At 43.6% G+C, this 27,865-nt stretch overlaps 1 protein-coding gene across 9 annotated transcripts in view; it reads left to right on the forward strand.

Moving 5' to 3' along the window:
• The first annotated feature begins 11,512 nt into the window (after positions 1-11,512).
• Positions 11,513-27,865, forward strand: part of ZBTB17 (zinc finger and BTB domain containing 17) — a 52,637-nt gene continuing 36,284 nt past the window's right edge. For 2 of the 9 annotated variants that reach the window (XM_033922725.1, XM_033922733.1), the window contains exons 1-8: positions 11,513-11,655; positions 15,063-15,160; positions 16,376-16,497; positions 21,291-21,423; positions 21,658-21,730; positions 23,644-23,850; positions 24,255-24,446; positions 25,663-25,848. In XM_033922725.1, coding sequence (XP_033778616.1) covers positions 23,646-23,850; positions 24,255-24,446; positions 25,663-25,848 — 583 coding nt within the window. In that variant the 5' untranslated portion in view covers positions 11,513-11,655; positions 15,063-15,160; positions 16,376-16,497; ... (1 more) ...; positions 21,658-21,730; positions 23,644-23,645. Of the gene's footprint in view, positions 11,656-11,719; positions 12,783-13,056; positions 13,924-15,062; positions 15,161-16,375; positions 16,498-16,578; positions 16,711-20,684; positions 20,808-21,290; positions 21,424-21,657; positions 21,731-23,643; positions 23,851-24,254; positions 24,447-25,662; positions 25,849-27,865 lie in introns of those variants that run through there. The other 7 variants (XM_033922726.1, XM_033922730.1, XM_033922729.1 and 4 more) reach the window with 7 other exon arrangements.

Here is a 27,865-nt window from a genome sequence, read left to right on the forward strand (position 1 = left end):
AGTCTAAACGTCCAAAATTAATTTACAGTGGATTGTAGAATGACTACATAGTACAGTTCAATACGGTTTGTAGTTACTCTCTTTATGTCCCAACTTTGTTAACTACAGCCCTGAGTAACGTGGAGGGCCATTTTTGAAAAGGACATTCAAGTCCGATTTGGACGTTTCTCACTAAATGCCCAAAATCAGAAGCACAGAAATGTCCATTTTTGAAAGCTGAACCACTAGACCAGGGGTCCCCAAAGTCCCTCCTTGGCCGAATCCAGTCGGGTTTTCAGGATTTCCCCAATGAATATGCATGAGATCTATGTGCATGCACCGCTTTTAATGCATAATCATTGGGGAAATCCTAAAAAACCCGACTGGATTCGGCCCTCAAGGAGGGACTTTGGGGACCCCTGCACTAGACATCCAAATATATATATATATATATATATATTTTTTTTTTTTAAATCATTTACTTGAACATCTAGGTTGATAGGACGCCCAACCCTTAGGACGCATAACTTTATACCCCATTTTCGACCAAAGAAACACCCAAGTTGACAACAGCAAAATCTAGACCATATGGACGTGGGAGTGGCCATCATTGTGATGGACTGGCCACAAAGACACGTCAAACAGAGCAGTGGGACACTTTAGAAGGCATGCCCCCGCCCCCCAAAGCCTACTAGACCCACCTGTCTATCACCCCAATTACCCTCATGGCTACTGGCAGTACCTATGTGGCAGTATAGTAGGATATTGGTGGGTTCACAAGTTCCACCATAAATGTAGTGGTTAGAGTAGCTTATGGGCCTGGGTCCTTCTTTCTATGGTTCACCAGCCCACCCACCAGGTTATTTAAGCCACCTGTGTGATGCTCTACTAGGCTTTCCCATTCCAAGTGCTGCTGTGCTAGAGACAGGTATGTAGTCTTTCATTCAGATTTGGGGGTGGGTGGGAGGGGGTTAGTAAGTAGTGGGGGGTTCATACCTTAATATATCTAGTGTTTATCTGGTCAGTTTGGGTCCCTTTGTGGCACTTAGATGCTTCTAATACAGGTTTAGCTCCGAACGTCTAAGTTCTATCTAAGATGTCTTGGAAAGGTTCATTTATCACCTAACAAGGAGGATCCAATCCTGTGTTTATCCCATTGCATGCAGGGACCTGTAATTCTGATTTCTCTAGTGCATGCCCTAAGACTACAAGTCCCTGCATACAACAGGATAAAACTAGGACTGGATCAACCCTGTCAGGAAAATCTGAATCAGACTGGCAGCCCTTTGAAGTTCCACTCTTCATTGCTTCAACGGTGGAGAAGTCTAATGATTAGTGCAGTGGACAGAAACAGGTTTGATTCTCACTTGTGACCCCGGAGCAAGTCACGAAACCCATCATTGCTCCAGGTATAAAATATAGATTGTACATGGGCAGTCCAGGACAGGTTCAACCAGCATCTGCAGTACACTGGGAATACTGTTTTCAGATTAGCAAGCCAAGGCCAGGCCCATCCACAGTCAATGATGGCCAAAGGCTGATCAAGCAGGTAAGGCCGAGGTAAGGAAGGTGAGGCCAAAGCAGGAGCAGAACCTCAAAAGCAGATGACTCAAGAAAATGGGGGTGGATATAATTTTTTTCCAATCGGAATTCTAAAGAAGAGGAAATGATTGTTTATTTGTTTATAAGAAAGCTTTATTGGGGTCAATATCAGCACTTATCCAGGTAGGAGAGACTCTTACCAAATTAATGCTGCTCATTGAGGCTAGATACTAGTCATTGATGGTGTTATCTGAAAAATCTTTACTGACCATCCTGGTACTATCTGGATACTGTTTCCAGAGGTGAAGCCAGAAGCTATTAGGATACCACTGATCTTCAGTTTCAGTGTCCAAATAACAATCTGAATGAGTTCAGACAGCAAAATATCTGTCCCGACTTATCTGGAGAGTTATCCGAGTACCAACACTGAATATCAGAAGCACCCAAGTACTGTCTGGTGGCCATATTACACCTGAACATCCAGCCTCAGTATTCAGGTCCAGCCTGGCATGGAATACCCCGTTATAAACATGCGGTCCGTGTTTCAAGACAGTCAGATTTTTCTACCTTAGAAGTTTAAAATTTGGACTCGGGCTCTGGGAATGGGTTAGGGTGACCAGATTTGCTGAGGAAAAAAAGAGGCCATGTGACCCCACCCCCTTCTGCCTCAGCCCTGCCCCCACACAAACCTCATCTCTTCTCCTTTCCCAAGTCTGGACTCCAAGCATGCGCATATGCAATGAATGATGTCACATGGATGCACGCATGCGTAGGGTTACCAAACCTCTGGATTTACCCGGACGTGTCCAGGCATCTGGATGGCTTTTCAAAATGTGGCACTTTGTCGTGTCGGGAGGGGGCCATCTGCGCATGCATGGATGCAATACGGCCTCATTTGCACGCTCACATGCAAGTGATGTCATTGTGTTGCATCCGTGCATGCACGGCTGCCCGACCGACCAGAACAGGCTGGGGGTAGGTCTATGGGTCAGGATTTGACTTAAATGAAATCTGGTAACCCTATCATATCACATCCGTGCATGCTTTGGTGGTCTTCCAGATGCAGCTCTGAGCTAGGGGCCTTCTAAAACCTGGACAAACAGCTGGATTTTGAAAACCCATCCAAACATAAGAACATAAGAAGTTGCCTCCACTGAGTCAGACCAGAGGTCCATCTCGCCCAGCGGTCTGCTCCCGCGGCGGCCCATCAGGCCCACTGCCTGAACAGTGGTCTCTGACTAATTTTATAAATTACCTCTAATCCTATCCCTCTAACCTACCTCTACTCCTATCTGTACCCCTCAATTCCTTTGTCCTCCAGGTACCTGTCCAGACCTTCTTTGAAGCCCTGTAGCGTGCTTCTGCCTATCACATCCTCCGGCAGCGCGTTCCATGTATCCACCACCACTCGGACAGTCCTCTAACAAGAGGGCATGTCCAGGTTTTCCGACACATCGGATAACCCTAGAATGGGTTAAATTGTCATAATAAAAAATATATAGCTGTATTGCTAAAACCAACGTCGAAATATGTTTATTAAAATCTTTATATCCGGCATATACAGCCAAAAAGGAACAAAGCGGTTTACAATATACTTCAATCAAAATGATGAAAAGAAATAACATTTCTAATACATAAAAAATTAAAACATTTAAATTGAATCAGGTTGGGCAGACTGGATGGACCATTCGGGTCTTTATCTGCCGTCATCTACTATGTTACTATGTATAATATCTGCTCCATTCCATACAAACGAAGGACATAAGAGGAATCCCCTCCCCCTTATTATTACCATAATGACCCACTGGCATGCTTGACAGGAAAGGGGTCTTGATACTGTTCCCTGCGTGGATTAATAACAAACTCCCGCTGATGTGTGGAATTCTTCCGGTTGTTTCCCTGCTTAGTTTTGGATGGAGGGAGCAAGGAGTAGGACAGACCAACTCAGGTTACCATATGGCTCCAGAAAAAGGAGGCCGCATTGAGACATACAGGTTTTACTTCCACTGGTTTCAATAGAAGTAAAGCCCAGATGTCTCAATCCGTCCTCCTTTTTCTGGAGCCATATGGTACCCCTATATATATAGACATCTGAGGGGATCATCACTGTCCTCCCATCCTTGCCCCTTAAACAATGCTAAAAGCCAAAAGTTCTGATACCGTATTCAAAAGGGATTAATTGAGCAAGAAAGGCTCCGGCCTGGTTAAACCATACTGAGAGGGCTGGGATGGGGTATTCCTGGGCACTTAACCAAGAAGGTGCCACTGGATCTCTCCAGGCAGTGTTGGGGGGCAGTCAGTGGCACACCCTAGGTGCAGCAGTGGCTCCCGATGGTAATCAGTCTGTCAACCACCAAGCTAGCTGGCCACTGATCTAAATATCAACTGATGCCCAGGTAAATGATTCGGCCATTCAGTACTGATAGCACTGAAAATGCGTAATTCAGTGAGAAAGATTTTTTTATTAAAAAAAAAGGTGACAAAACGATAGAACAATATCCAAAGGAACTGCAGCTGAAAGTCAAAAGACAAAAACAAAGGAAAAACTGCAGAAGACGATGTACAAGGTTGGAATAAATAATCTTTATTTTTAAAAAAAGGGGTTTAATGTAGATTTCAACGCTGGATAAAAGATAAAAAATAATAAAAGAGGTAGAAATGTGAGTCCACAGGACCTGACAGGGGCCGTGATTCGGAAAACACTCCTTCCTCAGGGGTCCGATTGATCTTGTAGCACAGACTCATAGAAGCATATGAAAAACAATAAGTTTTAAGGTGCGTGAAAACTCCTATCCAGCGGCTGTCCGAGGACTAGCGGCCAGCAAAAAGCAAAAGTCAACCATTTTTACCTCTTTTTTTGTCATCTTTTAAAAAACCTTTTATTCTATATACAGTATAATCTCGTTATAATGGACTCACTTATAACGGAACCTCGTCTATAGTAGACGAGGTCCACTGGTCCCAGCCGTGCGCCTTTATAAACATGCAGAAAATCATTGCATATAGCAGACTCGCATATAACGGACTTTCGGATATAACGGACAACCAATTTGGACCCAGAGCCGCTTTTAGCTGTAGTTGTCTTTGGCTATAACAGACAAGCAGGCTCTGCTTACAAGGCGCATGGCGTGCCAGTGACATAGTATCAAAATGCAGCCCAGAAGAAAATGACAGAGTATTTTTCTTTCCAGTACAGTATGACATAATGCTTTAGAACATCTTCTAGTGTTCTGGTTTTGCAATCATTTCGTGCCATACCAATGATTTGCTGAGTTTTGTTCTTGATGTTGCTCATATGTTTGTGTAGTGACTGTTGTTCATTGACTGTACGTTGTATCAAGCTGACCTAAATAAAGTAAAAAAAATAAATAAATAAAAATATGCAACTTTGGATATAACAAACTGTTTTTCCAGGTCCCTTGAAGTCCGTTATAACGAGATTATACTGTAATAATAATCCTACGATATTGTACTTCTTTCATGGCCACTAAATTCCTTTCTTCAGATGTCAGAGTATTGATTCTCGAGTGTACAATGTTTTGGAAAAATGTATCTAATCTAATGCTGATAAAACGTTTAGTTAAGGGGTTGGATGTCTCCTCAGACCTGCTGATGCTTCTTATCAGAGAACGAAGCAGATTCGAGCTGCCCTGGTATCCTGGAATGCTGTCCCTGGAGCCATGTAGAAGTAAAATTATCTAGGAGACTTTGGCCAAGGACCAGAGGTTCATCTGGAGCTCCCAGGACTGACAGGCCTGTGCCCGCTCTGCCCACAGTGAGGAATGAACTTGCTGTCAAAAATCAGAGCTCCTGGAAGAAGGCCTGCGGGACTCCACTATCATAAGCGACTTCAGTTTCTTCCATCCATTTTTCATGTACACACAATATAATCTTATTAATACATAATGGTAACCACAAAATTATAAAAACACAAAGTTCACTGTACGCAGAGAAAATGTTTATCATTTATATTTGGGGGGTTTTAAAATATGCAGTGTCACCTCAATAGACAAATATAGTGCAAAATATAGACAGCAGATATAAATTCTCAAAATGGACACATTTTGATCACTAAGTTGAAAATAAAATCATTTGTCCTACCTTTGTTGTCTGGTGATTTCATGAGTCTCTGGTTGCACTTCCTTCTGACTGTGCATCCAATCTTTCTTTCTTCCTCCTGCATGCTTCCTCTCCTCCAGACCTCATTCCATTCCCCAACCAACATTTCTTTTTTTTGTTTGTTTGTGTGTCTGAGTATTTATTTTGCTTCTGAGTGTGGTGCATGCATGTGCATCTATTTTGTTTCTGAGTGTGTTTTAGCGTGTTCTGTGGGACTGGTGTGAGGGTGGAGATAGTTTTGTGGAGGTAGTTGTGAAGGGGTGGGGGTAGTTCTGGGCGCAGTAAAAGAATCTGGATTTACCCAGACATGTCCTCTTCTTAGAGAATTGTCTAGGCTTCTGGATGACTTTTCAAAACTCGGCAGTTAGTCCAGGTTTTGAAAAGCTTCCAGCTCGGGACTGCATCGGGAGGGCATCTGCGCGTCAGGAGCAGCATTGAGCATTCAGCGTGGCTCCCTGCTCTAATAACCGCTATCGCAGTTTAGTAAAAAAAAAAAAAAAAAAAAGGGGGGGAGAGGACAAGGGAAGAGTTAAGATATCTGGATAAATATTTTGAATAGCAGGGTTTTGATTCCCTTTCAAAATGATTTGAAGTCGCTCGTTGTTGTCAGTAAGTTGGAGATGGAGTGGTCAACTTTTGCTGCCTGCGTCGCTAGTAGGTTGTCAAACATCTTTTTGCGTTGAGTTCTTTTGAATGGGGTCTGAGTTCTTCTTTGTCTAGTAGTGAGGTTCTATAAATTTGAGCATTCTGCATCTAACCGTAGCACAAGACTGCAATCCCCAAAGAGGACTAACCTCACCTCACGACCTTCAAACACGGATAGCACAATGCATGTTTCAAGGTTCTTCTGACTTGATATAGCGCTTTTACATACCAAAGCGGTTTACATTTTTACAGTATTAAAAATTAATTAAAACCGCGGAATAGACAAACAAACTAATAGTGACTATTAGGACAAAAAGGATTGAAAGAAAAGGAAAAAGGGAAAGGGTACAATATTACGAATAAAAGGAAAAAAACCGACAGGGGAGAGGGATTGTCTGGAACTGAAGTCTTTGCTTTTTTTTTTCATCATCAGTCGTAGATCTCATAAGCATCTTTGAAAAGAAAAGTTTTGAGATTGATTTTAAAGTTGTTGAAATGATAGTTTCTTGCCGTAGTGTTAGGGGAAGGGCCTTCCAAAGTGTGGGCGCGACTACCGAGTACATGGTTTTCCGCGTTGTATCATAGAAGAAGAAATTGAGGGACTAGTCTGAAGGTGCTGCTGAGAAGATCTCAGTGACCTTGAGGAGTCGTAAGGGATGAACATGGGGGAGTGATTGAGGCGAACTCGGAATGCTAGGAAGAGAGTTTTGAGTGATGGGTAACCAACGAGTTTAGCTCCTAGATAAAATGGAAAGCCCCGTGGCATTGAGCTCCTACTGGGGAATATTAGTGATCCATAAATCCTAAGGTAATGGACTTAATTGGCTTAGCTGACTGTTAATTATTTCTAGGCACTACCAGATGTGGGCAGCGCTGTACAGAGTCAAAAAGGAGACAGACCCTGCTCAGAGGAGCTTACAATCTATACAGACAAGACAGGACATAGCCTGGCATAAAATTTCTGGGTTTAACGCCGGCATGAATATTGGACCAATATTTTTATTCCCATATAAATAACTAGCTGATGCCCCGGCGTTGCACGGGTATTTAATTATAGCAATAACACTGTAAATGGATTCAAATAAAGATACTTTATAGTGGTGAATGAAAGTATTTTTTTACAGCTTAATAAAAAGTACAATATTCAAATTATAATGTGAAATATTTGACAAAATGAATACAATACAACTAAAGCAAAACGTGATTATAAACAACAATTTTAGTTTCACCTCCTGGAGCAAGAACATATAAAGTCTTGGGTGAACCCACCCTTGAGCAAGCAACATAGAGTTGTGGGCCGCGAGACCCCCAGAACATATCACCCCAGGTAGTGAGGGATCTGCATACCAAGTTTCGTTCAAATCGGTCAAGCCGTTTTTGAATTACTGTGAGAATGGCAGCTTTTTACATATTTTCCATTGACATGAATGGGTGAAATCTGATTTTCTGTTTGTAGCTCCGCCCACGTGTGCAGGTGGGCCGCGAGACCCCCAGAACATATCACCCCAGGTAGTGAGGGATCTGCATACCAATTTATGTTCAAATCGGTCAAGCCGTTTTTGAATTACTGTGAGAATGGCAGCTTTTTACATTTTTTCCATTGACATGAATGGGTGAAATCTGATTTTCTGTTTGTAGCTCCGCCCACGTGTGCAGGTGGGCCGCGAGACCCCCAGAACATATCACCCCAGGTAGTGAGGGATCTGCATACCAAGTTTCGTTCAAATCGGTCAAGCCGTTTTTGAATTACTGTGAGAATGGCAGCTTTTTACATATTTTCCATTGACATGAATGGGTGAAATCTGATTTTCTGTTTGTAGCTCCGCCCACGTGTGCAGGTGGGCCGCGAGACCCCCAGAACATATCACCCCAGGTAGTGAGGGATCTGCATACCAAGTTTCGTTCAAATCGGTCAAGCCGTTTTTGAATTACTGTGAGAATGGCAGCTTTTTACATTTTTTCCATTGACATGAATGGGTGAAATCTGATTTTCTGTTTGTAGCTCCGCCCACGTGTGCAGGTGGGCCGCGAGACCCCCAGAACATATCACCCCAGGTAGTGAGGGATCTGCATACCAAGTTTCGTTCAAATCGGTCAAGCCGTTTTTGCGTGATCGCGGCACATACACACATACATACCTCCGATTTTATATATATAGATTATTAATTATTATTATTATTATTATTGTTGTTGTAATCAGAGTCTGAAGACTGTGTGAGTTTGTGCTAATACCAGAGGGACAGTTACATAACCACTAATTGTTCACTTTTCTGCTCTTGATAACTTATTTATTTTATAAATTTCTGTAATGCATAATTAGGACCTGATATAATATGTTACTTTGTGTAGTTCCTGAGATTGTCTCAGATTCTTAAAGTTTTGAACCACACTGAACTAAATCAGGTTATGCAGTATATACATAACAATGTTCAAACTAGACCCCTTCATCCTCCTTTGCCCCCCCCCCCCCCAGACAACCCATTTTTTCACCTTCCCCCTTGCCTGACATGTAAAGGTCGGTGAGGATTGTGTTTATAACAGACACAACAGCAGCTGCAGGAATCATTTCAACAGTCAGATCCAGTTTCACAACTGCTCCAGCTAAGGGTGCATACAAAGTGGCTTTGGCATGACCTTTCAAAAACCACAAAGGTCATCGAGAAGGGTATAGCGCAGATGCCTTATTTGGAGGTGTCACAGGAGAACTAGCTTTGTTGACAGCTCTGCTATCTTCCTGCTTGTGACTCAGACAGTTGCTATCATCCGCCTCCCTTTTACTAAAATTCACAGATGCCTCTCTGGATGGCTGCCCTGGCAACGATGTCACGGTCACTGGACTTTCCGCACTGGTGGCATGTTGTCCCAATTCATAGCCTGGCTTTTTATAACAATCACTTCACTAATGCGCTCATGGATTCCTTGAATTGCTCAAGGGGAGGAAAAATGTGAAAGCTGTTTCCTTAGGGAGAGATTTGTATATGGAAACTGGCTGCCTGACAAGATGTGCATTTTAAGGAGTATTCTAGGCATGGGTTCCTCACTGCAACCTGGAGAGCAAAAGACAAAGCAGGATGAAGTAAAGGAAACGGTGCTCACCTGGCTTTGGGAGCAGCCGAAAAACTTCTCTGTAAGAATGCAGAAGCTAGCTGAACGATACAATCTTGCATGAGGACTACACTTCTCCCTCTGTATTCGCGGGTTCGATTATTCACGGTTTTTAGCTTGCTGGCTCCTCCCCCAAATTACATCAGCTTGCGTAGAGAAATCGCTGATTCCCAGCACTTTCTTCACCGTGTTTTGCCTCTCCTTCAGGAACAGGCCAGGTCTCTCACCATGTTATTTGCGGTTTCACCATATTCACAATGGTATTTAATAGAAAACAGCGAATAACACATGAAAAGTTATTCACGGTTTTTCTGTATTTGCGTTTCTGTTAATCCCCGATCACAGCGAATATGGAGGGAGAAGTGTATGTGGAAAAGTGATATGTTCAATTGCTCACAGTCACTTCTATTAAAGCCATGAAATGTATTTTGCCTTTACGTTTCTGATTTACCCTGGTCTTATTTTGGACCAGGGACAATGGGAGGTTAAGTGACTTGTCCAGAGTCACAAGATGCTGCAGTGGGAAGCAAACTGGATATCTGCTCAAGTTCCTTTATCTCACAAAAATGTTAGCAGTTTTTCTCAGCTTTCCTTTAAGGAAGGTTGTTTTAAATCATCTGGATGTTGTCTGGTAAACTCCTGTGGTTTCATTTCAAACTGAGTGGTTGTGAGGAGCATTTCAGCCGTAGAGAGGACACTTTTTCTTTAAGGGGCAGTGTATAAACACAGGAGCAGAGTCACCTGTATTTGGGGCTTGGCTGAGGCAGTTTACAGTTACCACAAGCCGAGATTTCTATCTACAGCCATCTAATTACACTTTAAAAGGAAGAAACCTCAAGGTCGTGGAATTAGGTGGAACCATTTCCCAAAACCTGCCTAAAAGAAGGAGAGGCATCAAAGGAAATTTCCACTTATTAACAAGAGGTCCTTAAACCCGCGTCTGCATCTGGAATTATAGGTATAGTGACCATGAGAAATAACAGACATTTTAACAGCAAACAAATAAGGACATATTCATCCAGGGTGTTCCAATAAGTGTGAGATACCCTCCCCCCATTTACGAAGCCGCGTTAAGACATTTTTTAGCGCCAGCCATGGTGTTATTAGCTAATACCACTTCGGCTGGCCTTAAAAAAAGCCTAGCATGGCTTTGTAAAAAGGGGGGGGGGGGTAATTTTTTAATAAAAGGCATAATTTATTTGAAAGGTGTAAGTCTTAACAGAGATTTCGGCAGTTGGAACCCAAGCACAGTACCGGGTAAAGCTTTGGATTCTTGCCCAGAAAAATTTTAAATTGAATCAGGTTGGGCAGACTGGATGGACCATTCGGGTCTTTATCTGCCGTCATCTACTATGTTAGTTTTTAGGTCAGTTGAAAGTTGTAAGCACGCAGATGCAGATCTTCCGTGAGAATTTGCTGCATGGTGCTTCTCGAAATGTCCAAATCGATGGTGAATCTAGGTCCCTGAACTCTCTGCGGCCGATGCAAGGGCGCCCTGCTGTTTCCACATCCACAACTGAAGCAGACGGATATTTTGGTGCATTTTGTCAACTGAAAATTGTACGCAACTTGTGAACTACTAATCCCAATGGGAAATCTTCAGCCCCTCCTAAACAGCAGAACAGAAAAGGTGCCTAAGTCAAATCTTGCGCTCCTATTGGACGCCCCTATATATGTAGGGCTTGCCCAATTAGGACCTGTCATGTAGGCCAGGGTTTTAAAGACCTACATTCCCTAGGGTTACTAGACGTCCAGATTTCCCTGGAGGACATGTCAGGGGGTCCTGGCACTTTGCCCGGTGACGTCATTGCACACAGGCGGAACTGGGTGGGCCTGGGGGCGTGGCCAAACATTCCTGCAGAGCTTTCTTTTTTAAAAATTATTTTTATTAAATTTTGAGAAAATATAATGAACAGCATAGAATCACATCAACTATTCAGTAAAATAAGATAAGCAACAGTAGGGATCAGGAGAAAATCAATCAATAAAATAAAAAAAGAGGAAATGTAGAAGGTTTTCCTGTACGGCGAGCCAGGAAGCCTTGGGGGCGGGGCTTAAAGCTCCCTCTCCAGGGTCAGGTCTGTCTTGGCGTTATTACGCCACGAATTGGGGCAGTCGAGGGCGTGGCTTCGCGCGCTGCCACCGAGCCGGAGGTTTGGGCCGCGCCGGCCGCCGTCCGTCCTTCCGCTCTGGTCTCGCGCCGCTGGCGGAAGTGGCTGTGGTCTCGCGAGAAGAGCAGCGGGAGGGAAGCGCGGGCCGCTCGGGGTAAGTGACAGCGGGCTCAGGCTGGCTTCTCTTCCCCGGAACCGGCCCAATGAGCCTCGAGCGCGGAGGGGGCGGGGCCGGAAAAGGGCGGGATCGGGCTCGAGGGCGACGAAGGCTCCGGGAAGCGGCTCGACCTCGCGCCCTCAGGCAAACACGGCATTGCCGCCCCCTCCCCTGCAATCCGGGATCTCCCCCTCCCCAATCTCTGCAGTCTGGGGGTCTCTCTCCCCCCACCTCATCTGCAATATGGGGTTTCTTTCCCCCCCACCCTCTGCAACCTGGGGTCTCTCCCTCCTCCCCAACCTCAGCAATTTGGGGATCTCTCTCTCCCCCTCCCCAATCTCTGCAATTTAGGGGTCTCTCTCTCCCCCTCCCCAATCTCTGCAATTTAGGGGTCTCTCTCTCCCCCACCCTCTGCAACATGGGCTCTCCCCCCCCTTTGACCTCTGCAACCTGGGGTCTCTTCCTCCCCCCAACCTCAGCAATTTGGGGATCTCTCTCTTCCCCTCCCCAATCTCTGCAATTTAGGAGTCTCTCTCTCCCCCACCCTCTGCAACATGGGCTCTCCTCCCCCTTTGACCTCTGCAACCTGGGGTCTCTTCCTCCCCCCCAACCTCAGCAATTTGGGAGTCTCTCTCTCCCCCTCCCCAATCTCTGCAATTTGGGGGTCTCTCTCCCCCTCCCCAATCTCTGCAATATGGGGTTTCTCTCCCCCCCCACCCTCTGCAACCGGGCTCTCCCCCCTGACCTCTGCAATCTGGGGTCTCTTCCTCCCCCCAACCTCAGCAATCTGGGGTCTCTTCCTCCCCCCTCCCCAATCTCTGCAATTTAGGGGTCTCTCTCCCCCCCCTCTGCAACATGGGCTCTCCCCCCCTTTGACCTCTGCAACCTGGGGTCTCTCTCACCACTCCCCCAACCTCTGAGATTTGGGGTCTCTCTCTCCCCCTCCCCAATCTCTGCAATCTGGGAGTCTCTCTCCCCCACCTCATCTGCAATTTGGGATCTCCTCCCCCCCCATGATCCGATATCTCCTGCTTGACCAAGTGAGCCACTACTTTCGTTGATTGCCAAAATCTAGTCCAGCATTTATCCCTCTAGAAGTCTGAATGTTTTGGCACCTGGGCCAGGTACTCGGCTGCTCCATAGGTTGAGGATTTATTTACTTCCTTTTTTTGAAGGAATTCACCCAGGATAGAAAGAACAGGCAAAACATAAGCATTAGGTAATTAGAAACATGATGGCAGATAAAGAACAAATGGCCCATCTAGTCTACAAATCTGTAGTAACCATGATCTCTTCCTCTCTCTCAGAGATCCCACGAGCCTATCCCAGGCCCTCTTGAATCCAGACACAGTCTCTGTCTCCACCACTTCTTTGGGGAGACTGTTTCACACATCTACCACCCTTTCTGTAAAAAGTATTTCCTCAGATTACTCCAGAGCCTATCACCTCTTAACTTCATCCTATGCCCTCTCTTAACTCTTAGATTGCTGCTTCACTCTGATTTGGTTTCAGCAGTTAAAGACCAAAATGGTTTGTCCTGTCTACCCAGCAGAGATCCCTCTACTTTGGGTAGATGCACGCATAGAATTCCTTATGTTATACAATAGCAGCTCTTCCTCTTTCCCTAAATCTTTCCCCACCATTGTGTTCACATCTATATGCACATTGATGGCCTTCACCACATCTGCTGCTATAGGGGCTCTTAACCATTAATGCAAAATGACACGGGGACAAAATTTATTCCTGCCTCTGCGGATAGCTGTGGGAAACCATCCCGTGTCATTCTTTAGCGCCTAATCCTGTCTATCTCAACCTCAGTCCTTCTATACCAGCATTCTTCAGTGTAAGGCTTGAGGATCAGTGGCTGGGCCCATTCATACTCTGATTCTTCCCTCTCTCCTTAAAGAATGACATGAGGATGGTTTCCCGTAGTTAACGGTGGGGACAAATTCTGTCCTGTGTCTTTCTCTAACTGAGGCAGTTATTGCTAATGTAACTGTGACAGGTTAGAACTGTTAGCAGCTGATAGCAATGTGTGTGGCTGTTAGTAGTCACTAGTAAACATGTGGTTTAAGAAGGAGGTGTGAGGGTTTTATTAATCAGTTAAAGGGGTGTGAGAGCCAAAAAAAAGGTTAAGAATCCCTGCTCTAATAGATCATTTCGTGTTCAATTGTCTTCCGCTTTGCTTCCCTCAAAGCTGACTCCCAAGCTAACACACAGACATCCTTTCCATTACCAAGTTGTGTAATCTCTGTAGATATCAAGGTTAGTGATAAAGTATCTGGCTTCTTTGTACTATTTGAAGTTTTTTTTTTACTCAACATGGTCCCTCTGTTCAGGTCTTCAGCCTTTTTGGAAATCCAGCACTATTGAACTACTTGCTTCATGCAGACTTACATAAGAACATAAGAGTTGCCATACTGAGTCAGACCAAAGGTCCATCTTGTCTGGTATCATGTTTCCAACAGTGGCCAGGCAGGACACAAGTACCTGGCAGAGTCTCCAATACTTTCTTGGATGCTTTGTGCAATTGTACCAATGTATTCTTGGAAGCATAAAGCAAGTCATACCACTGCTGTCATAGGTTGAACTGCCTCTGCTACCATCTTGTACCCTTAATTCCCTTTCCTTCCAAGGCTGTATTTAGTTACAGGTACCCCAGTTTAAGAATTCATGACTTATGTCAGACTCATACTTATGAATGGGGGTCCTGCCTTTCCCTTCCTGTGCCAATGCGCCCCCTCTTCCTCCCTCCCTGTCCAAATATGATCCTCCTCCTCCCTTCCATATCGCAAGGTGCCCCTTGTCCTTCCCTCTGTTCTGTGTCCCAAATTCATGCCTCCCTCCTGTAGATGTTTATTTTCATACTCTTTGCGCTCCCCTTAGTGTCCCTTGTCTTTTATTTCCTTAATTTTTCAGCTCTGAGAGTCCCTTTAAACTCCTGAGGTAGAAGGAGGAAATAACATTTACACTGTCCCTTTCCCTTAGGGTTGAACCTCACAACTCGCTCCCTCATGGTGCAGAACATCTTAGAAAGTCCCAGAGATGTAGACACAAAGCCAAGCTAATAAGGTTGTCTTTGGGATCTTGCCAGGTACTTGGGACCTGGGTTGTCACTGTTGGAAACCAGATACTGGGCTTGATGGACCTTTGGTTTGTCCCTGTATGGCAGTTCTTATGTTCCTAGGTAAAAAAACCCCAAACCTACAAAAGCCCATATCCAAAAATAAAGAAAAGCACGAAAAGCAGCATCTGAGTTTGTATGCTCATCAGGAGCTAATTGCTTTTTTCAGTCACGCAGTTGTTTGCTTCTATTAATATCAGTGGTAGTGTTCACCCATCACTGTGCTCTAAACTAATGATCCTGAAATTCCCACCATAAGGAATGTGTACCTTTCTGACAGAGCCAGCTATGTGAATGCTTGTGTTGCGGTGAACTGGCCTCGTGGTTAGAACAAGGAAGCCAGGGCTCGGATCGTGCTGTCTATTCTTACAATCTTGGGTAAGTCACTTAACCTTCTATTACCCTGCAGTATAAACTTACTACTATTGATTACTTCTCTAGCGCTCCCAGACGCACGCAGCGCTGCACAGAGTCACAAAGAGTAACAAAACAGTCCCTGCTCGAAAGAGCTTACAATCTAAACAGGCAAGACAAACAAACAGGATGTCATGGATACAGTTAAGGGGAACGGTTAATCAGCGGGCTGGGTTGGAGGGCAGAGGAGTAGGGTTAAGGATTGGAACTTAGATTGTAGGCATTTTTGGAACTGGGAAATGTCTTGAAAAGATGTAAATTAAATAAAACCCTGCCAGACAGATATATGAGCTACTAATTAATTGTCATCACAGGCTGGTAGATGGATCTGGCCATGCAATTATCTAAATTTCTACAAGGACTTGTAAGAATTATTGGACTGATCCAGCTGTGGGGTTATTCGCTTCAAATAAAAGGAGCGGCCAAAAGAGCTAGTCAGTGTCTAACATGCAAATAAAATTTATTTAAAAAGCAACCTTCTGAAATAAGTTTCCAAGTTTATTCAAACTTTGATATACTGCAAAACACGAAGTATTGTTGCGGTTTATAATTAGCACATATAAAAAGCAGTAAAGAAGAAAGAATTTAGGGGCGGGAAATGCAGAAAGCAGAGGGTCTACAATAAATAAGACAAGGATAGATAGAGGAAGAAGTAAGCGTGCATTCTGTGCTCTCCGTGTAGGGAGCAGGAGATTTAATTTCCAGGGAATGAATTTCTGATTCAATGGCATCTTTAAAGAGTCTAAGGTGGAGGGGAGGGCATGTTAATAAAAGCCCCACATGACTGCCTGCATCAGGGGCACATTTATCCTTACAATAGGAGCATATAACACACCTTAAAATGGGGCACAGAGATTGCTTGCACTGGAGACCAATGTAAGTAGCTTCAGAAACAGTCTACTGCCGAAATATGTTGAGGCTTTATTAGCACGTCTGCGAAAAGGACAACACAAGAAAAAGTTTATTTATCAAAGTTGCTTTTTTAATAAATGTCATTCTAGTTCTTTGTGGTTTGGGGTTATTCGCTTTGCCATTCATTGTTGCAGCCCATACTTCTTGAATCATTGCAGTAGGGCATTTAAAGGTGTTTTGCTAAGCATGCGTCCACTTTCTCTTGCTTTTTTTCAAAGCTAAGATCATCTCTTTGTTTATCTTAAGCATTCTTGAAATTTGTTACAGATGTAGCCTCTGCCACCTGATCTGTGAGAGAATATCGTGCATCTATCAGCCTTTCTATGAAAATATATTTTCTGATGTGGCTGCTGGGCAGCCACTTTGAAATCTGATATTCATTGAAACAGGTTTGTATCTTACATTTCAATGTTTGTTATAAGTCCCCTACTTTGTGATGTGCACTTTTAGATCTTTGTCTTAACTCATAGGGCTTTCGGTAGCTGTTTTCTGGACCACCTTCACCCTTAAGTGTATCCTTTCAGAAGTACAACCTCCAGAACTGGACCCAATACTCCAAGTGAGGTCTCATGTCATCCGTAGAACATGCTTTCTTTTTTCAAGTAATTAACGTCTCTTTCTTTGCACCCTAGCATTCCTCTGGCCACCATCTCTCTGCACTGAAAAGGGAAATTAAACGCTTCTTTCTAGAATGCTGTTGCTCTTTTAAGGTCATTGTAATACCTTTCATTCCTTAGCATTCTTACCAGACCAGTCCAGAACCAGTGGATTGTGCCCAATCAACCAGCAGATAGAGAAAGAGACTAAAGACCTGTGAGCTCTACCTGTAAAGGCAACATGCAGCCTTAGGTTTTCAGTATTTCTCTGTCTCCAGCAGATGGTGAAGGGCAATCCATGCAGTTTCTGGTCGAGTTACAAGCTCCTTGGCCAGATGGAGAACTGGGTACCAGCTGAGCATGGGGTGCTGCAATAGATGATAAAAAAGGCAGACCTTTAGCTGTAGCTGAGGGGACATTTCAGAGGATCTTTCTCTCAATTTAGATCTGCAGGGGCATTGTGAGAATCAGGTGAAGGGAAGGCATATGTAGAAGCTGATAAAGAAAAGGCCAAATTGCTTAACAAATATTTCTGTTCTGTGTTTATGGCTGAAGTGCCGGGAGCGGGACTGCAGAAGGCAAACGTGAATAGGGATGGAGGAGTAATAGATCCTGATCAATTTTCAGACGATTGTGTTCTTGAGGAGCTAGCTAAAATAAAGGTAGAGAAAGCGATGGGGCCGGATGGTGAACATCCGAGGGTGCTGGAGGAACTTAGGGAAGTTCTGGTAGCTCCACTGACTGACCTTTTCATTGAGTCTCTAGAGTCTAGAGTGGTACCGGAGGACTGGTGAAGGGCGGATGAGGTCTCTCTCCACAAAAGTTGAAGTAAGGAAGAAATAGAGAATTACAGGCCAGTAAGTCTGACTTCTGTGGTAAGCAAATTAAAGGAAATGCTTTTAAAGAAGAGAATGGTCAAGTTTCTGGAATCCTGTAGATTACAGGACCAGAGGCAACATTGATTCACTAGAGGTAGGTCTTGTCTGCCAAATCTGATCAATTTCTTTGACTGGTCACAGCCTTTGACAGTGTTCCACACAGACGTCTAATAAATTGAGTGCCCTTGGGATTGGCCCCAAAGTGGGTCAGAAACTGGCTGAATGTAAAACACTTTGAATAGAAGCTCTTTATAAGAAATATAAATAAATAAATAACAGCCAAAGTTCTACATCTTCTGAGGTCCCTAAGTTGGATAGTCAATATTTGCAAAAGCAAAAGCAATCTTGTTTCTTCTTAGGATGTGGAGTACTTGAGAATGAGATTCAGCACCAGGGGAAGATGGACAGTGATTTGGGCCCCTAATCACCTATCAAAAGTGATTAAATTAGAAGGAGGCTAGGGAAGAGTGGGCCCCTTACTGCTGAGGGCACTCGGGCATTGCCCTGTTCCAATGGTCAGTCTGCCTCTGTCATCAGAAGCTGCAGTCGCAGATTAAGCTGCTTTTGAGTGAGCAGGCTCCTTGGATGTGGGACTATATGCAAGCCTTAGGCTGTATGGTAGAGACTATAGATCTAGTTCCATGGGTTCATGTTCATATGAGACCCTGCTCAGCCAGTAGTCGGCACAATCACAGGCTTGCAATTATCGCCTACCTGAATGTCTCTAGCAAGGTTCAGTTTGAAGTGGTGGTTCCAAACGTACAATCTCCTTCAAGGAATGACACTGCAATCTTTCTGCTGGGTAGTGGTGAGAACAGATACAAATTTGTTGTGATGGGGACTCATTGCCAGGTCCAGGTAGATCAGGGGGTGTAGTCTAGAACCTATGTGTCCTCATCTACCAGTATTTTGGAATTCAGAGCACTATGGCTTGCACTCTAGTTCTTCTGTCAAATGCTTCAGGACAAAGTGGTTTTTAAGAACACAATAGCTATAGCATAAGTCAGCAGAAATGTCACAGTGGCCCAGGAGGCAAGTCTGTCGATAGCTTAGAATGTTCTTACATCTTGGCAAAGTGGTTCTGATCTGTCCCAGAAGATCTTGGTTTGAAGACTTGATATGTCTCAAGAAAAAATGACTGCTTCGTGCTTCGGGGGCCAGTAATCATGGAGGACCCAGTTTCCTTCTGTTTTATAGCTTGGCTTTTCAGATATCATGTTTGAGAGACAAAGAAAATTCAGAAATTATTATTTTCTTCTTTCGTCAGGCTAGAAAATATTCTACCTCTAAAGTTTATGCCAGGATCTGGCGAGTATTTGTATGTATATATGTATTTGTATGTATATCTAATATAATAAAACCATAAGCGCGCATGCGCACTGTTACCTGCGTGTTCCGTTTTCCGTGAGCTGTAGGTCTCTGGCAGGTAGGAATGCGCATGCGCGCTTAGGGTTCTGTTTTCCGTGCTGCTGTTCGATCTGGCCTGTTCCCTGCTTGCCTTGCCGTACTGTATTTTTAAGTTGAAAGACGCAGCGGTGGTTTTTCCGTGCTATTGCTCGGTCTGGCCTGCTCCCTGCTCGCCTTGCCGTACTGTATTTTTAAGTTGAAAGACGCGGCGGTGGCTCGCAGGGAGCAGGTCAGACCGAAGCTTCAAAAATCCCAAAGGTGAGCAAATCCACTGCCCGACAGAGGGCTCCGTTTTGAAGCTGTGGCTCTCATTGAACTGCCAGTTGGCCGGCTCCCTTGCTGGAGTTATTTTTCAGTTTACAGGTGCTGCGGCGGCTCCTATCATGAGTCGCACCTGTGTCAGAGAAGATTTCCGATGCAGGCGGGGATCGTTAGAGGAGCCGCCGCAGCACCTTTAAACTTAAAAATAACTCCTGCAAGGGAGCCTGCCAGACCGCGGGAAAAGTAGGGGGGGATGGAGAAATCCTGCTGCTGCACAGGGAAATGGAGGGGGAGAGAATGCTGTGGCTGCTGCACAGGGAAGTGGGAGGGGGGAGGGAAAAATATGCTATTGCACAGGAAATGGAGGGAAAGGGAATGCTGCGGCTGCTGCACAGGGAAATAGGGAGGGAGACAGAAAGAAAGAAAGAAAGACACAGGGGCAGGGAGAGAGACAGAAAGACAGACAGATAAAGGGGGCCAGGGAGTGAGACAGACAGAAAGAAAGACAGCGGGAGGGAGAGAGACAGAAAGAAAAAGACAGGGGTAGGGAGAGAGACAGAAAGAAAGACAGACATATATTCTAGCACCCGTTAATGTAATGGGCTTAAAGACTAGTATATATATATAATTTTTTTTTAAATTATTATGTTTTTATACCTATTATAAACCACTTAGACATAACTATAGGCGGTTTATCAAATTAGAAATAAATTTGAATCTTTGTGCCCTGAAAGAGCGATTTCATCCTTTGTTTGGTTCTTTGTTTTCCCCCAAGGTGGATCTTGAGGATTAGCTCTAGGATCCTTGAGGGTTCAAGTAACAGCTTTGTCGTGCTTCTGAAGTTGAATACCAAAGTCCTCACTAGAGGCTTATCCAGATGAGGTTCGTTTTCTCAGGAGCGTCTCATGCTCCTGTCCTGAGTTTAGTCTAAATTTGATACTTAAGGGGTTGGGGCTCCCACCTTTTGAACTTACTAGGAAAGCTGTGATTGAGATTCTTCATCTCTGACTTGCAAGCACTATCCTACAGGGATCCTTTTCTTCACTTTGCTGAAGCTGGAGTTTTGATGAGGACAGTTCCTGTCTTTCCTCCCTAAGATGTTATCTTCCTTTCATGTAAATCAAATTCTTTTACGTCATCCTTTTGCTAGGAAAAATGTGGAGAGAAATTTAAGTTGCAGCATCTGTTGAATATTCATCAGGCTCTCCTCAAATATTGTGAAACAACCAATGAACTTCGAAGATTTTTGGAAGTACACAGAAAGGCAAAGCATCTTCTAAAGCTACTATTGCCCATTGGCTCAAGGAGATGATTTCTTTAGTTTTATATTCTGAAGGGAAACATTCTCATCAAGGATTGAGAGCACATTCCACCAGAGGTATGGCAGCTGCTGTTGGACCTTTGCAGAGCGATGACATGGTCTTCTCTTCATAGGTTTGCAAGGCACTTTGTGGGCTCAATATGGGTGCACAAGTGGATACCATATGATGGGCAGAAGATATTCAGGCAGTAATATCGGATCCCCACTCTTAAGGATTTCTTCATTACATTGCACAGGTACTAGACTGGTCTGATAAGGACACTAAGGAAAGAAAAATTAGACCAACCCAGAGACTCTTCTGAATAGTAGAGTTTTTTTAGTTTAATGATTCCACTGTTAACTTTAATGTCAATATTTCAGAAATAGTTTTTAATTCTACTATTCAGCAGAAAGGAAAATGCTAGAAATACTGAAGAACTAAGTCTGCGTGTTACTTCATAGGGCAGAGCTCACAGGTCTTTGTTTGTCTCCATCTGCTGGTTGATGGGCACAACACACAGGTTCTGTTCTGGTCTGGTAGGACTAGAGGAAAGAAAATTTACTAGGTAAAAATAAATTGTTCTTACACCAGTATAAGAGTAATTTCAAGTCCCTTCTTTAGATGAGTGTAGCCATTAAAATACTCAGCATGCTGAAAGTGATGCAGTACAATAGCTGTGGGGCAAGAACTTTTCTAGAGACTAAGGTTTTGGTATATCTACATCCATGTTTCTGCACAGAGGACGGAAGTAATTTGAGTCCAGGATTTTGAAGGCAGGAAACTTTCTCTCCAGTAGATTCCATGGTCGTCTTTTGCTGTTGCCAAGGGCAAGGAGCAGATGGATCACGATAGACTTGGCAATGATGGCAAAGGTGAGCCAGGGAATTTCCAATGCATGCCTAATAAAAAGTCTGAACAGAAAGAAATGTACAAGGTGATACCTGTAGAGAAACCAGTTTATAAGTTGGGGCAAGATGTATGTTCACTGTGATTAGGATATGACCTTATGAGGCTAATACTTTGATCAGTCTAGGAACAAGTGACTCTTTAAGAGATTGTGTAAAGATGGGATATGGAACTATCATTCTTATTGCTCTGATTTACAGATTTCCATCACAAAGAGAAATGTTGGACAGTGTTCTAGTGGAAGCCATCCTTAACATAACAGCTGAAGGGAAGGTGAGAGAGATCAATCTACACAATGTTGATTTGGAGATCCTAGTGGTAGTTGTGAACTGTCCTCAATTCTCTAGTGCTATTAGCAGCAAAGACCACAGAAGACCTGTTGTTCACAAATGGAAGTCTTGATGTTGTGATATATGAACAATTTGGGTTCACCCTGGTTCAATATAAGAACAGTACCAGAGATGGGCCGCATGGAAGGCTGAGCTTTCAACTCTAAAAAAGAGAGTATTTGGGGGCAGCGATAATGCAAGGGATATTTTTTATTGTTGACATTAAGGATTCTAATAGCATTGCTCCAGCAAAGAGAATGGAAAGATGAAGAAAGCTTGAGGTGATATAGTCACAAGGCTACAACTGCATTCTAGTGAAATAGGACAATGTGAGTGCCAGACCGTAGCCCAAACCAAGTGGTTGGTACTCTGGGAAATGAGAACTTTGCTCCTCAGTTAGTGTACACATTCGCTGAGCCCATCTCCCTCAAACACTCTTCCCCCAATTTGTCTTTCACAGGACTCTCCCCTTCCTTCTACCTCTCCCCTATTCTTCTGCCATTGCAGAATTCCCCGGTCGAATCGCAGCCAATGTTAAACCCATCTACCAACTTTTAACAATTAGCTATTCTTGAGTAATGCTCAGTCTCTTAATTTTTGAGTATAGGGTGGAAATGTCCTACAATCAACCTCAACCATCCTTTTTCCAAATTAGCAGGTGGGGCAAAAGGTCATGGAATATAATTGTCTTAACAGAGCATTGGTTACATCTTTTGGTTTTTAAACACACATAGATCACCAGCGCCTTTATAGAGCTCACGGCCCATATTCAGTACAAACACCCAGAGTCAGTACATTCCAATCTAGGCCACATTATACCCGGTTACTTCACTGGGACCTTTACTTTCAAAACCGCCATGGATGCGAAACATGTGCAGTCATATGCATGGCATCCTGTGTAATTCAAATTTTTCTGTACAAGTGCACTTGTAGATTAAAAAATGCAGTGTTACCGGTATGTCCATGCTTTTCCTCTCAGTGTGATTAAAAGTGCACTTTTGCAGTAGAGCAAGAAACACACCGCCTTCTAGCCACTTTGAAATGGGCAGTTTCCAAGCTGCTCATTAATGTAGATAAAATGCTTAGAAAATTTGCCTCTGAGAATAATTAGTTGTGCAGAAGTAAAGCTTTTGGGGCTTCCAGGGCATTCTACCTGTCTGTGACCCTGCAACCCCCTTACTGAGCCTTTCTCCATGTTTAGATATAGGCATTAAGACTTCTAAGACTGAGGCTGGACATTTTGGGCAAGACGTCCACAAACCCAGCAGAAAAAAAGTCCATTTTCAAAACTGCCAAACGTCTACCTTTTATTTTTGAAAATGACCTATGTATAAGTTTTGGTCCTACCAGTGTACAGTGTTTATCTTTTTTGGCTGTTTTGAAAAATAAAAACCTCCACATGAAAAATGCACAAAAGGAAGTTTTCTAGACGTACCCAACTACCTTGTCTGATCGCAGCAGAGGAATCCCCATCAGCTCAGCTGAGCCACAGAGCCTACACCCCTCCCCGGACCCTCCCTGACAACCCACCCCCACATCCCCCAACATTGTTGGATCCCTTCCACATCCCAGATCTGCAGGAGGGGAGCCCACTCCCTCCTGCCTATAGGGCTATGTGCTGCAGATGACGGGCCTTCTCTCTCCCAATGCAAATTGGGATGCAGTGGGAGGGACCTAAGGTCCTAATTGGCTCAAAATGTGTTACCATCCACCTCCCTAACTAAGGACCCAATTTATTAAGGCTTTTTCCTATTCTTTTAGTAAATAATAACCAATTTCTGTTTTTTTTGGAGATGACATTTGTTGCTATTGTATACTATTATTTATGGACCCGCTTTCCTCCCTTTCCTGCTCCAGTCATGGATTTTCCTCAGCATAGCTGCTTGGTCTTGGAGCAGTTAAATCAGCAGAGACAGCTGGGCTTACTCTGTGACTGCACCTTTGTGGTAGATGGCATCGATTTCAAGGCACACAAAGCAGTATTGGCAGCCTGCAGCGAGTATTTCAGGATGTTATTCGTAGAGCAGAAGGATGTGGTACACCTTGATATCAGCAACGCCGCAGGTATACAGATTAGAGACCAGAAGAGCTTAGGGAGAAATGCTAAATCTGTTTAAAGATCTGTGCAGTGCCTTAGAAGACGAAACATGTTCCATTACAAGGGCTGCTGTTTGTGATTATCTGCCACTCTACTGTGTGTGTGGATGGAAACGTGATTGACTTATGTGAACCATCTCCATTATCCATCTAGGATCATAATTACATCCTCCCGTAGCAGGATATACCAGTGTATAGAAGTTTGCATGGTTTCAGTCATATAAGCATATATGACTATAGAGAGAGGCTGCGTTGAAAGATCAGACATCTTCCGCGATAATCTGGCGACTATTCAACGTTATTTAATACTTGGTGTGAAGGTTGAGCCCCTAATATTTCTTTGTTCTGCACTTGCCATGTGTTGCCTGCAGGTTTGGGACAGGTCTTGGAGTTTGTATACACTGCCAAATTGAATCTGACCCCCGAGAACATGGAGGATGTACTGACCGTTGCAAGCTTCCTCCAGATGCAGGAAATTGTCAGTGCCTGTAACACGTTAAAGTCGCTCAATGTACCAGCAGAGAGTAGCACAGAAAATCAAGAGGCTCCCACCACAGCAGAAGGTAAGCGGGACTTAATAACAATCTCAGTGTAAACTAAGAGTACCTGCCTCTGTTAGTCTTTGCCTATCTTCCTGCCCAGGCTAGAGGTTAAAATGGTTCCAGGACTTTTGTTTGTATGTTCTTGATCTGTTCATTCTTCCCCAATTGCAGGTACCATATATATTTGACTATAAGTCATGGAAGTTTTTTTGTCTCCCCCCAAAAAAGGACAAAAATGTGGCTCTTGGTTTATAGTTGAGTCAGCACAAATGTCTTTCCTCCCCCGCAGTGACTGGCATTTCTTTTCTTACTGGCACCTGCTCACTGTTTCTGAACCTCTGAGAGGGCAGGAGCTAGGAGGCCATGAGAATGCGCAGATGCAAAGTGGCAGTCACCCGGGGGGTGGTGTAGGAGAGGGAGAAAAATGCCAGTCATGAGGGAGGGGAGCCAAAACCGCTGCACACCATGGGGGGAGGAGAAAACCATTAGGATATAAACACCTTGGTTTGTACTCGAGTTAACAGATTGCTCCCTTTTTTGGAGAGAAAACTTATCTTGGTTTATACTTGGTCAGTGCTACATAATTTATGATACTGCTTACAAAATAAAAGCAATAATATGGAATTCACTTTTTCAGAGGAGATAAGCTTTTAAACTTCTGTGAGAAGGCAAAATTGATGGAACCAAATCTTATCTATTTTAGCAGGCTATCCTGTTTAAGCCTAGGTTTAATTTGTTATTATTGTACCATTTAATTGTGGACTGTGCATGTGTAAGTTATGATATTATGTTTTATATTTTTAGTTTTAAAATGTTGTTTGTGCTTGGATAATGCATTATCTAAATAAAGGTATGCCCCAGTTCTATTATTAATAAAACAACTGGGGAGTTGGGTTGGATTGATCGTTGTCTCATCTTCAGCATGCTCCCTCGTCCAGAACCTCTCCAGGTCCTGTGAGATCTGGGGAGGTGCTGGATTTGCAAGTTTGTTTCTGTTCAGCTGTTAATCTATATATTGGGTTACGTGCATAGGGAAAGAGGTAGAATCTAAATAGAATAAACTAAACTTGAACTTCTGTTGATAAATGATTCCCCCCCTGCTAACCCCCCCCCCAAAAAAAAAAAAAAAAACATGCTTGCTTTCTTTTTAGGATTGAATTTCATGACCAAAATTTGTCCTTTTGTTTGTAGATTACATAATGTTTTGACTATTTTTTTTTATTTTTTATAATTGCAGGGGACAAGAGGCAGACAGCAGAAATAAAAATAGCTATTGAGGAGACTGCATCCTCTAGTGACCTTGAGAAAGAAAAGGTGGTTGCATCTTCTGAGCAAGAGAAGGAAGAAACAGAAGGCGAGGGCAAGGATTCCAGTGAGCAAGAGGAAGCAGAGGAGAAGGGTCCTGAAAAGAGCAGAGCTGCAGGTTAGGAGTTCAAGTCCTACTTTGTGCATGAGAACCCCTCTTCTGGGTAGCAAGGAAAACTCCATCATTTTCCACAGTTAGGAATCCAGTAAGACTACAGAGCAGCTGAGAATTTCCTGTGGCAAGTGGGTTCTCGACATAATGTGCATGAGGGGATTCTCAGGTTAGGAAGATCATTTTAAGCCTCATCTCATCTCTGTGGTTTCACTTCCCAGCCACTGTGGATCTTCTGTGTTTGTTTCAGCTCTTCTTAACTCTAAAACTGTTTCTGCTTCATCCACCCTCACTGTGTTCCTGTTCCAGGCACCTGTTTACTTTTTCTGAGAAAATACTTTTATACCTCACTTTCCTCTTGTTCTGGAACTTCCTTTCCACTGGAATATGCTTTCATCTTGCATTTGAGGTTTTTGAAGATTTCTATCATGCCCCTTCTCTAGAATAAATATCTACCCATCTCATAAGGGCTAAAAATATCATTATGCCTCTGTAAAGGTCCCTGAAGCAGTTTTGGTTACTCATCTTCAAAAAGGATATAGCAAAATCAGAAAAGATTCAGAGAAAGGTGACAAAAATAATGAAAGGGATGGAGCCACTTCCCTTATGGAGAGAAGCTAAACAAGTTAGAGCTCTTGGAAAAAAAAAAGGGTGAGAGGAATAAGGACCAGATGAAAGATTGAATAAGAGGACACTCCATGAAACGTAACAGAGAACAATCTTTCTACAATGTGTGTTTATTATAAAGTTATATATTAAAGTTGTGGAATCTGTTGCTGGAAGATGTGGTCAAGGTGATTAGCATAACAGGGTTCAAAAGAGGATTACACAAGTTTGTTTAGAAAAGGTCCATAAAAAATTATTAGCCAGTTAGACTTGAGGAGCCATTGTTCATCCTTGGAATTAACTGTGAGAAATGGGTCTGCAGGATATATGCAATTCCGCCCAGTCCCTTTTGGAGACAGCATGTTGGACTCTGTGGAACTGGCTTTTCTTGTGTTCTTATGATTGCATCATTTTGGTAGTCTTTTTCTGGACAGATTCAACTTTGGTTTTATCTTTTTGGAGATGCTGCTCCAGAACTGGACACACTTTCATAAGATCTGACCAATGATTTGTATAAAGACCTCATAGCGCCTTGCTTTCTTCTGGTAACACTCTTCCTGTGTTCAGTAGTATTTCTCTGGCCCTTACTGTGGCCTTTTTGCACTGTTTAACAAGTGGATGGTCTTATGCACAAATGATCTAACCCATTTTCCACACCTCAGGTGGTTGGCCCACATAGGCATCCCTACAGGATGGCAGATGCCACCCCCAACCATCACATTTTCCTGACTACCTGTTCGACATCCCTTCACAGAGGGGCAGGATCAATTTCTCTCCACCCCTCAAAGGGTACAATATCTTTCTTCCATCTTGCCCCTCCAGCAATGTCAGCAGTCTCAAAAGCCTTCCTTCTGCATTGTAGCAGAGAGGTTTCCGATGCTAGCCATCTGTGCTATGCTAACTGCTTTTACCACTCTCTCTGGCAACAAATTCCAGAGTTTAATTAAATGTTGAGTGAAGAAATATTCTCTCCATTTAAAATTTACTACTTAGTAGTTCATTGCATGTTCCATAATCTTTAAACAAGTGATTCATGTCTACCTATGCCATGCCACTCATAGCCATCTCTAGCCTCTTTAGCCTTTCCTCACAGGGAAGTCATCCCATCGCCTCTACCCTGCTCGGTACCTTTTCTAATATATCTTTTTTGAGATGCGCTGACCAAGACTGCACGCAGTATTCAAAGTGTCCAAATCGAAGAACAGGGAGCTTGATACTTGCTGTCTGTTCACACGCTCCATGTGGGTGCTGTCAGATGATCTCACTCACATGTGTGACTAATCTTCTTGCTCTTCCCCCTAGAACACCTGTTACAGGTAAGTGACTGCATGGTTCTTAGAAGAGAACTCTGAAACTGAGCAGTCCTAGGTTGGAGCCTCGGGAGGGTCGGTGACAGATTAGAACCTGGTGCAATAAA

Source organism: Geotrypetes seraphini, chromosome 15 (assembly GCF_902459505.1).
Source record: "Geotrypetes seraphini chromosome 15, aGeoSer1.1, whole genome shotgun sequence".
NCBI classification, from domain to species: Eukaryota; Metazoa; Chordata; class Amphibia; order Gymnophiona; family Dermophiidae; genus Geotrypetes; species Geotrypetes seraphini.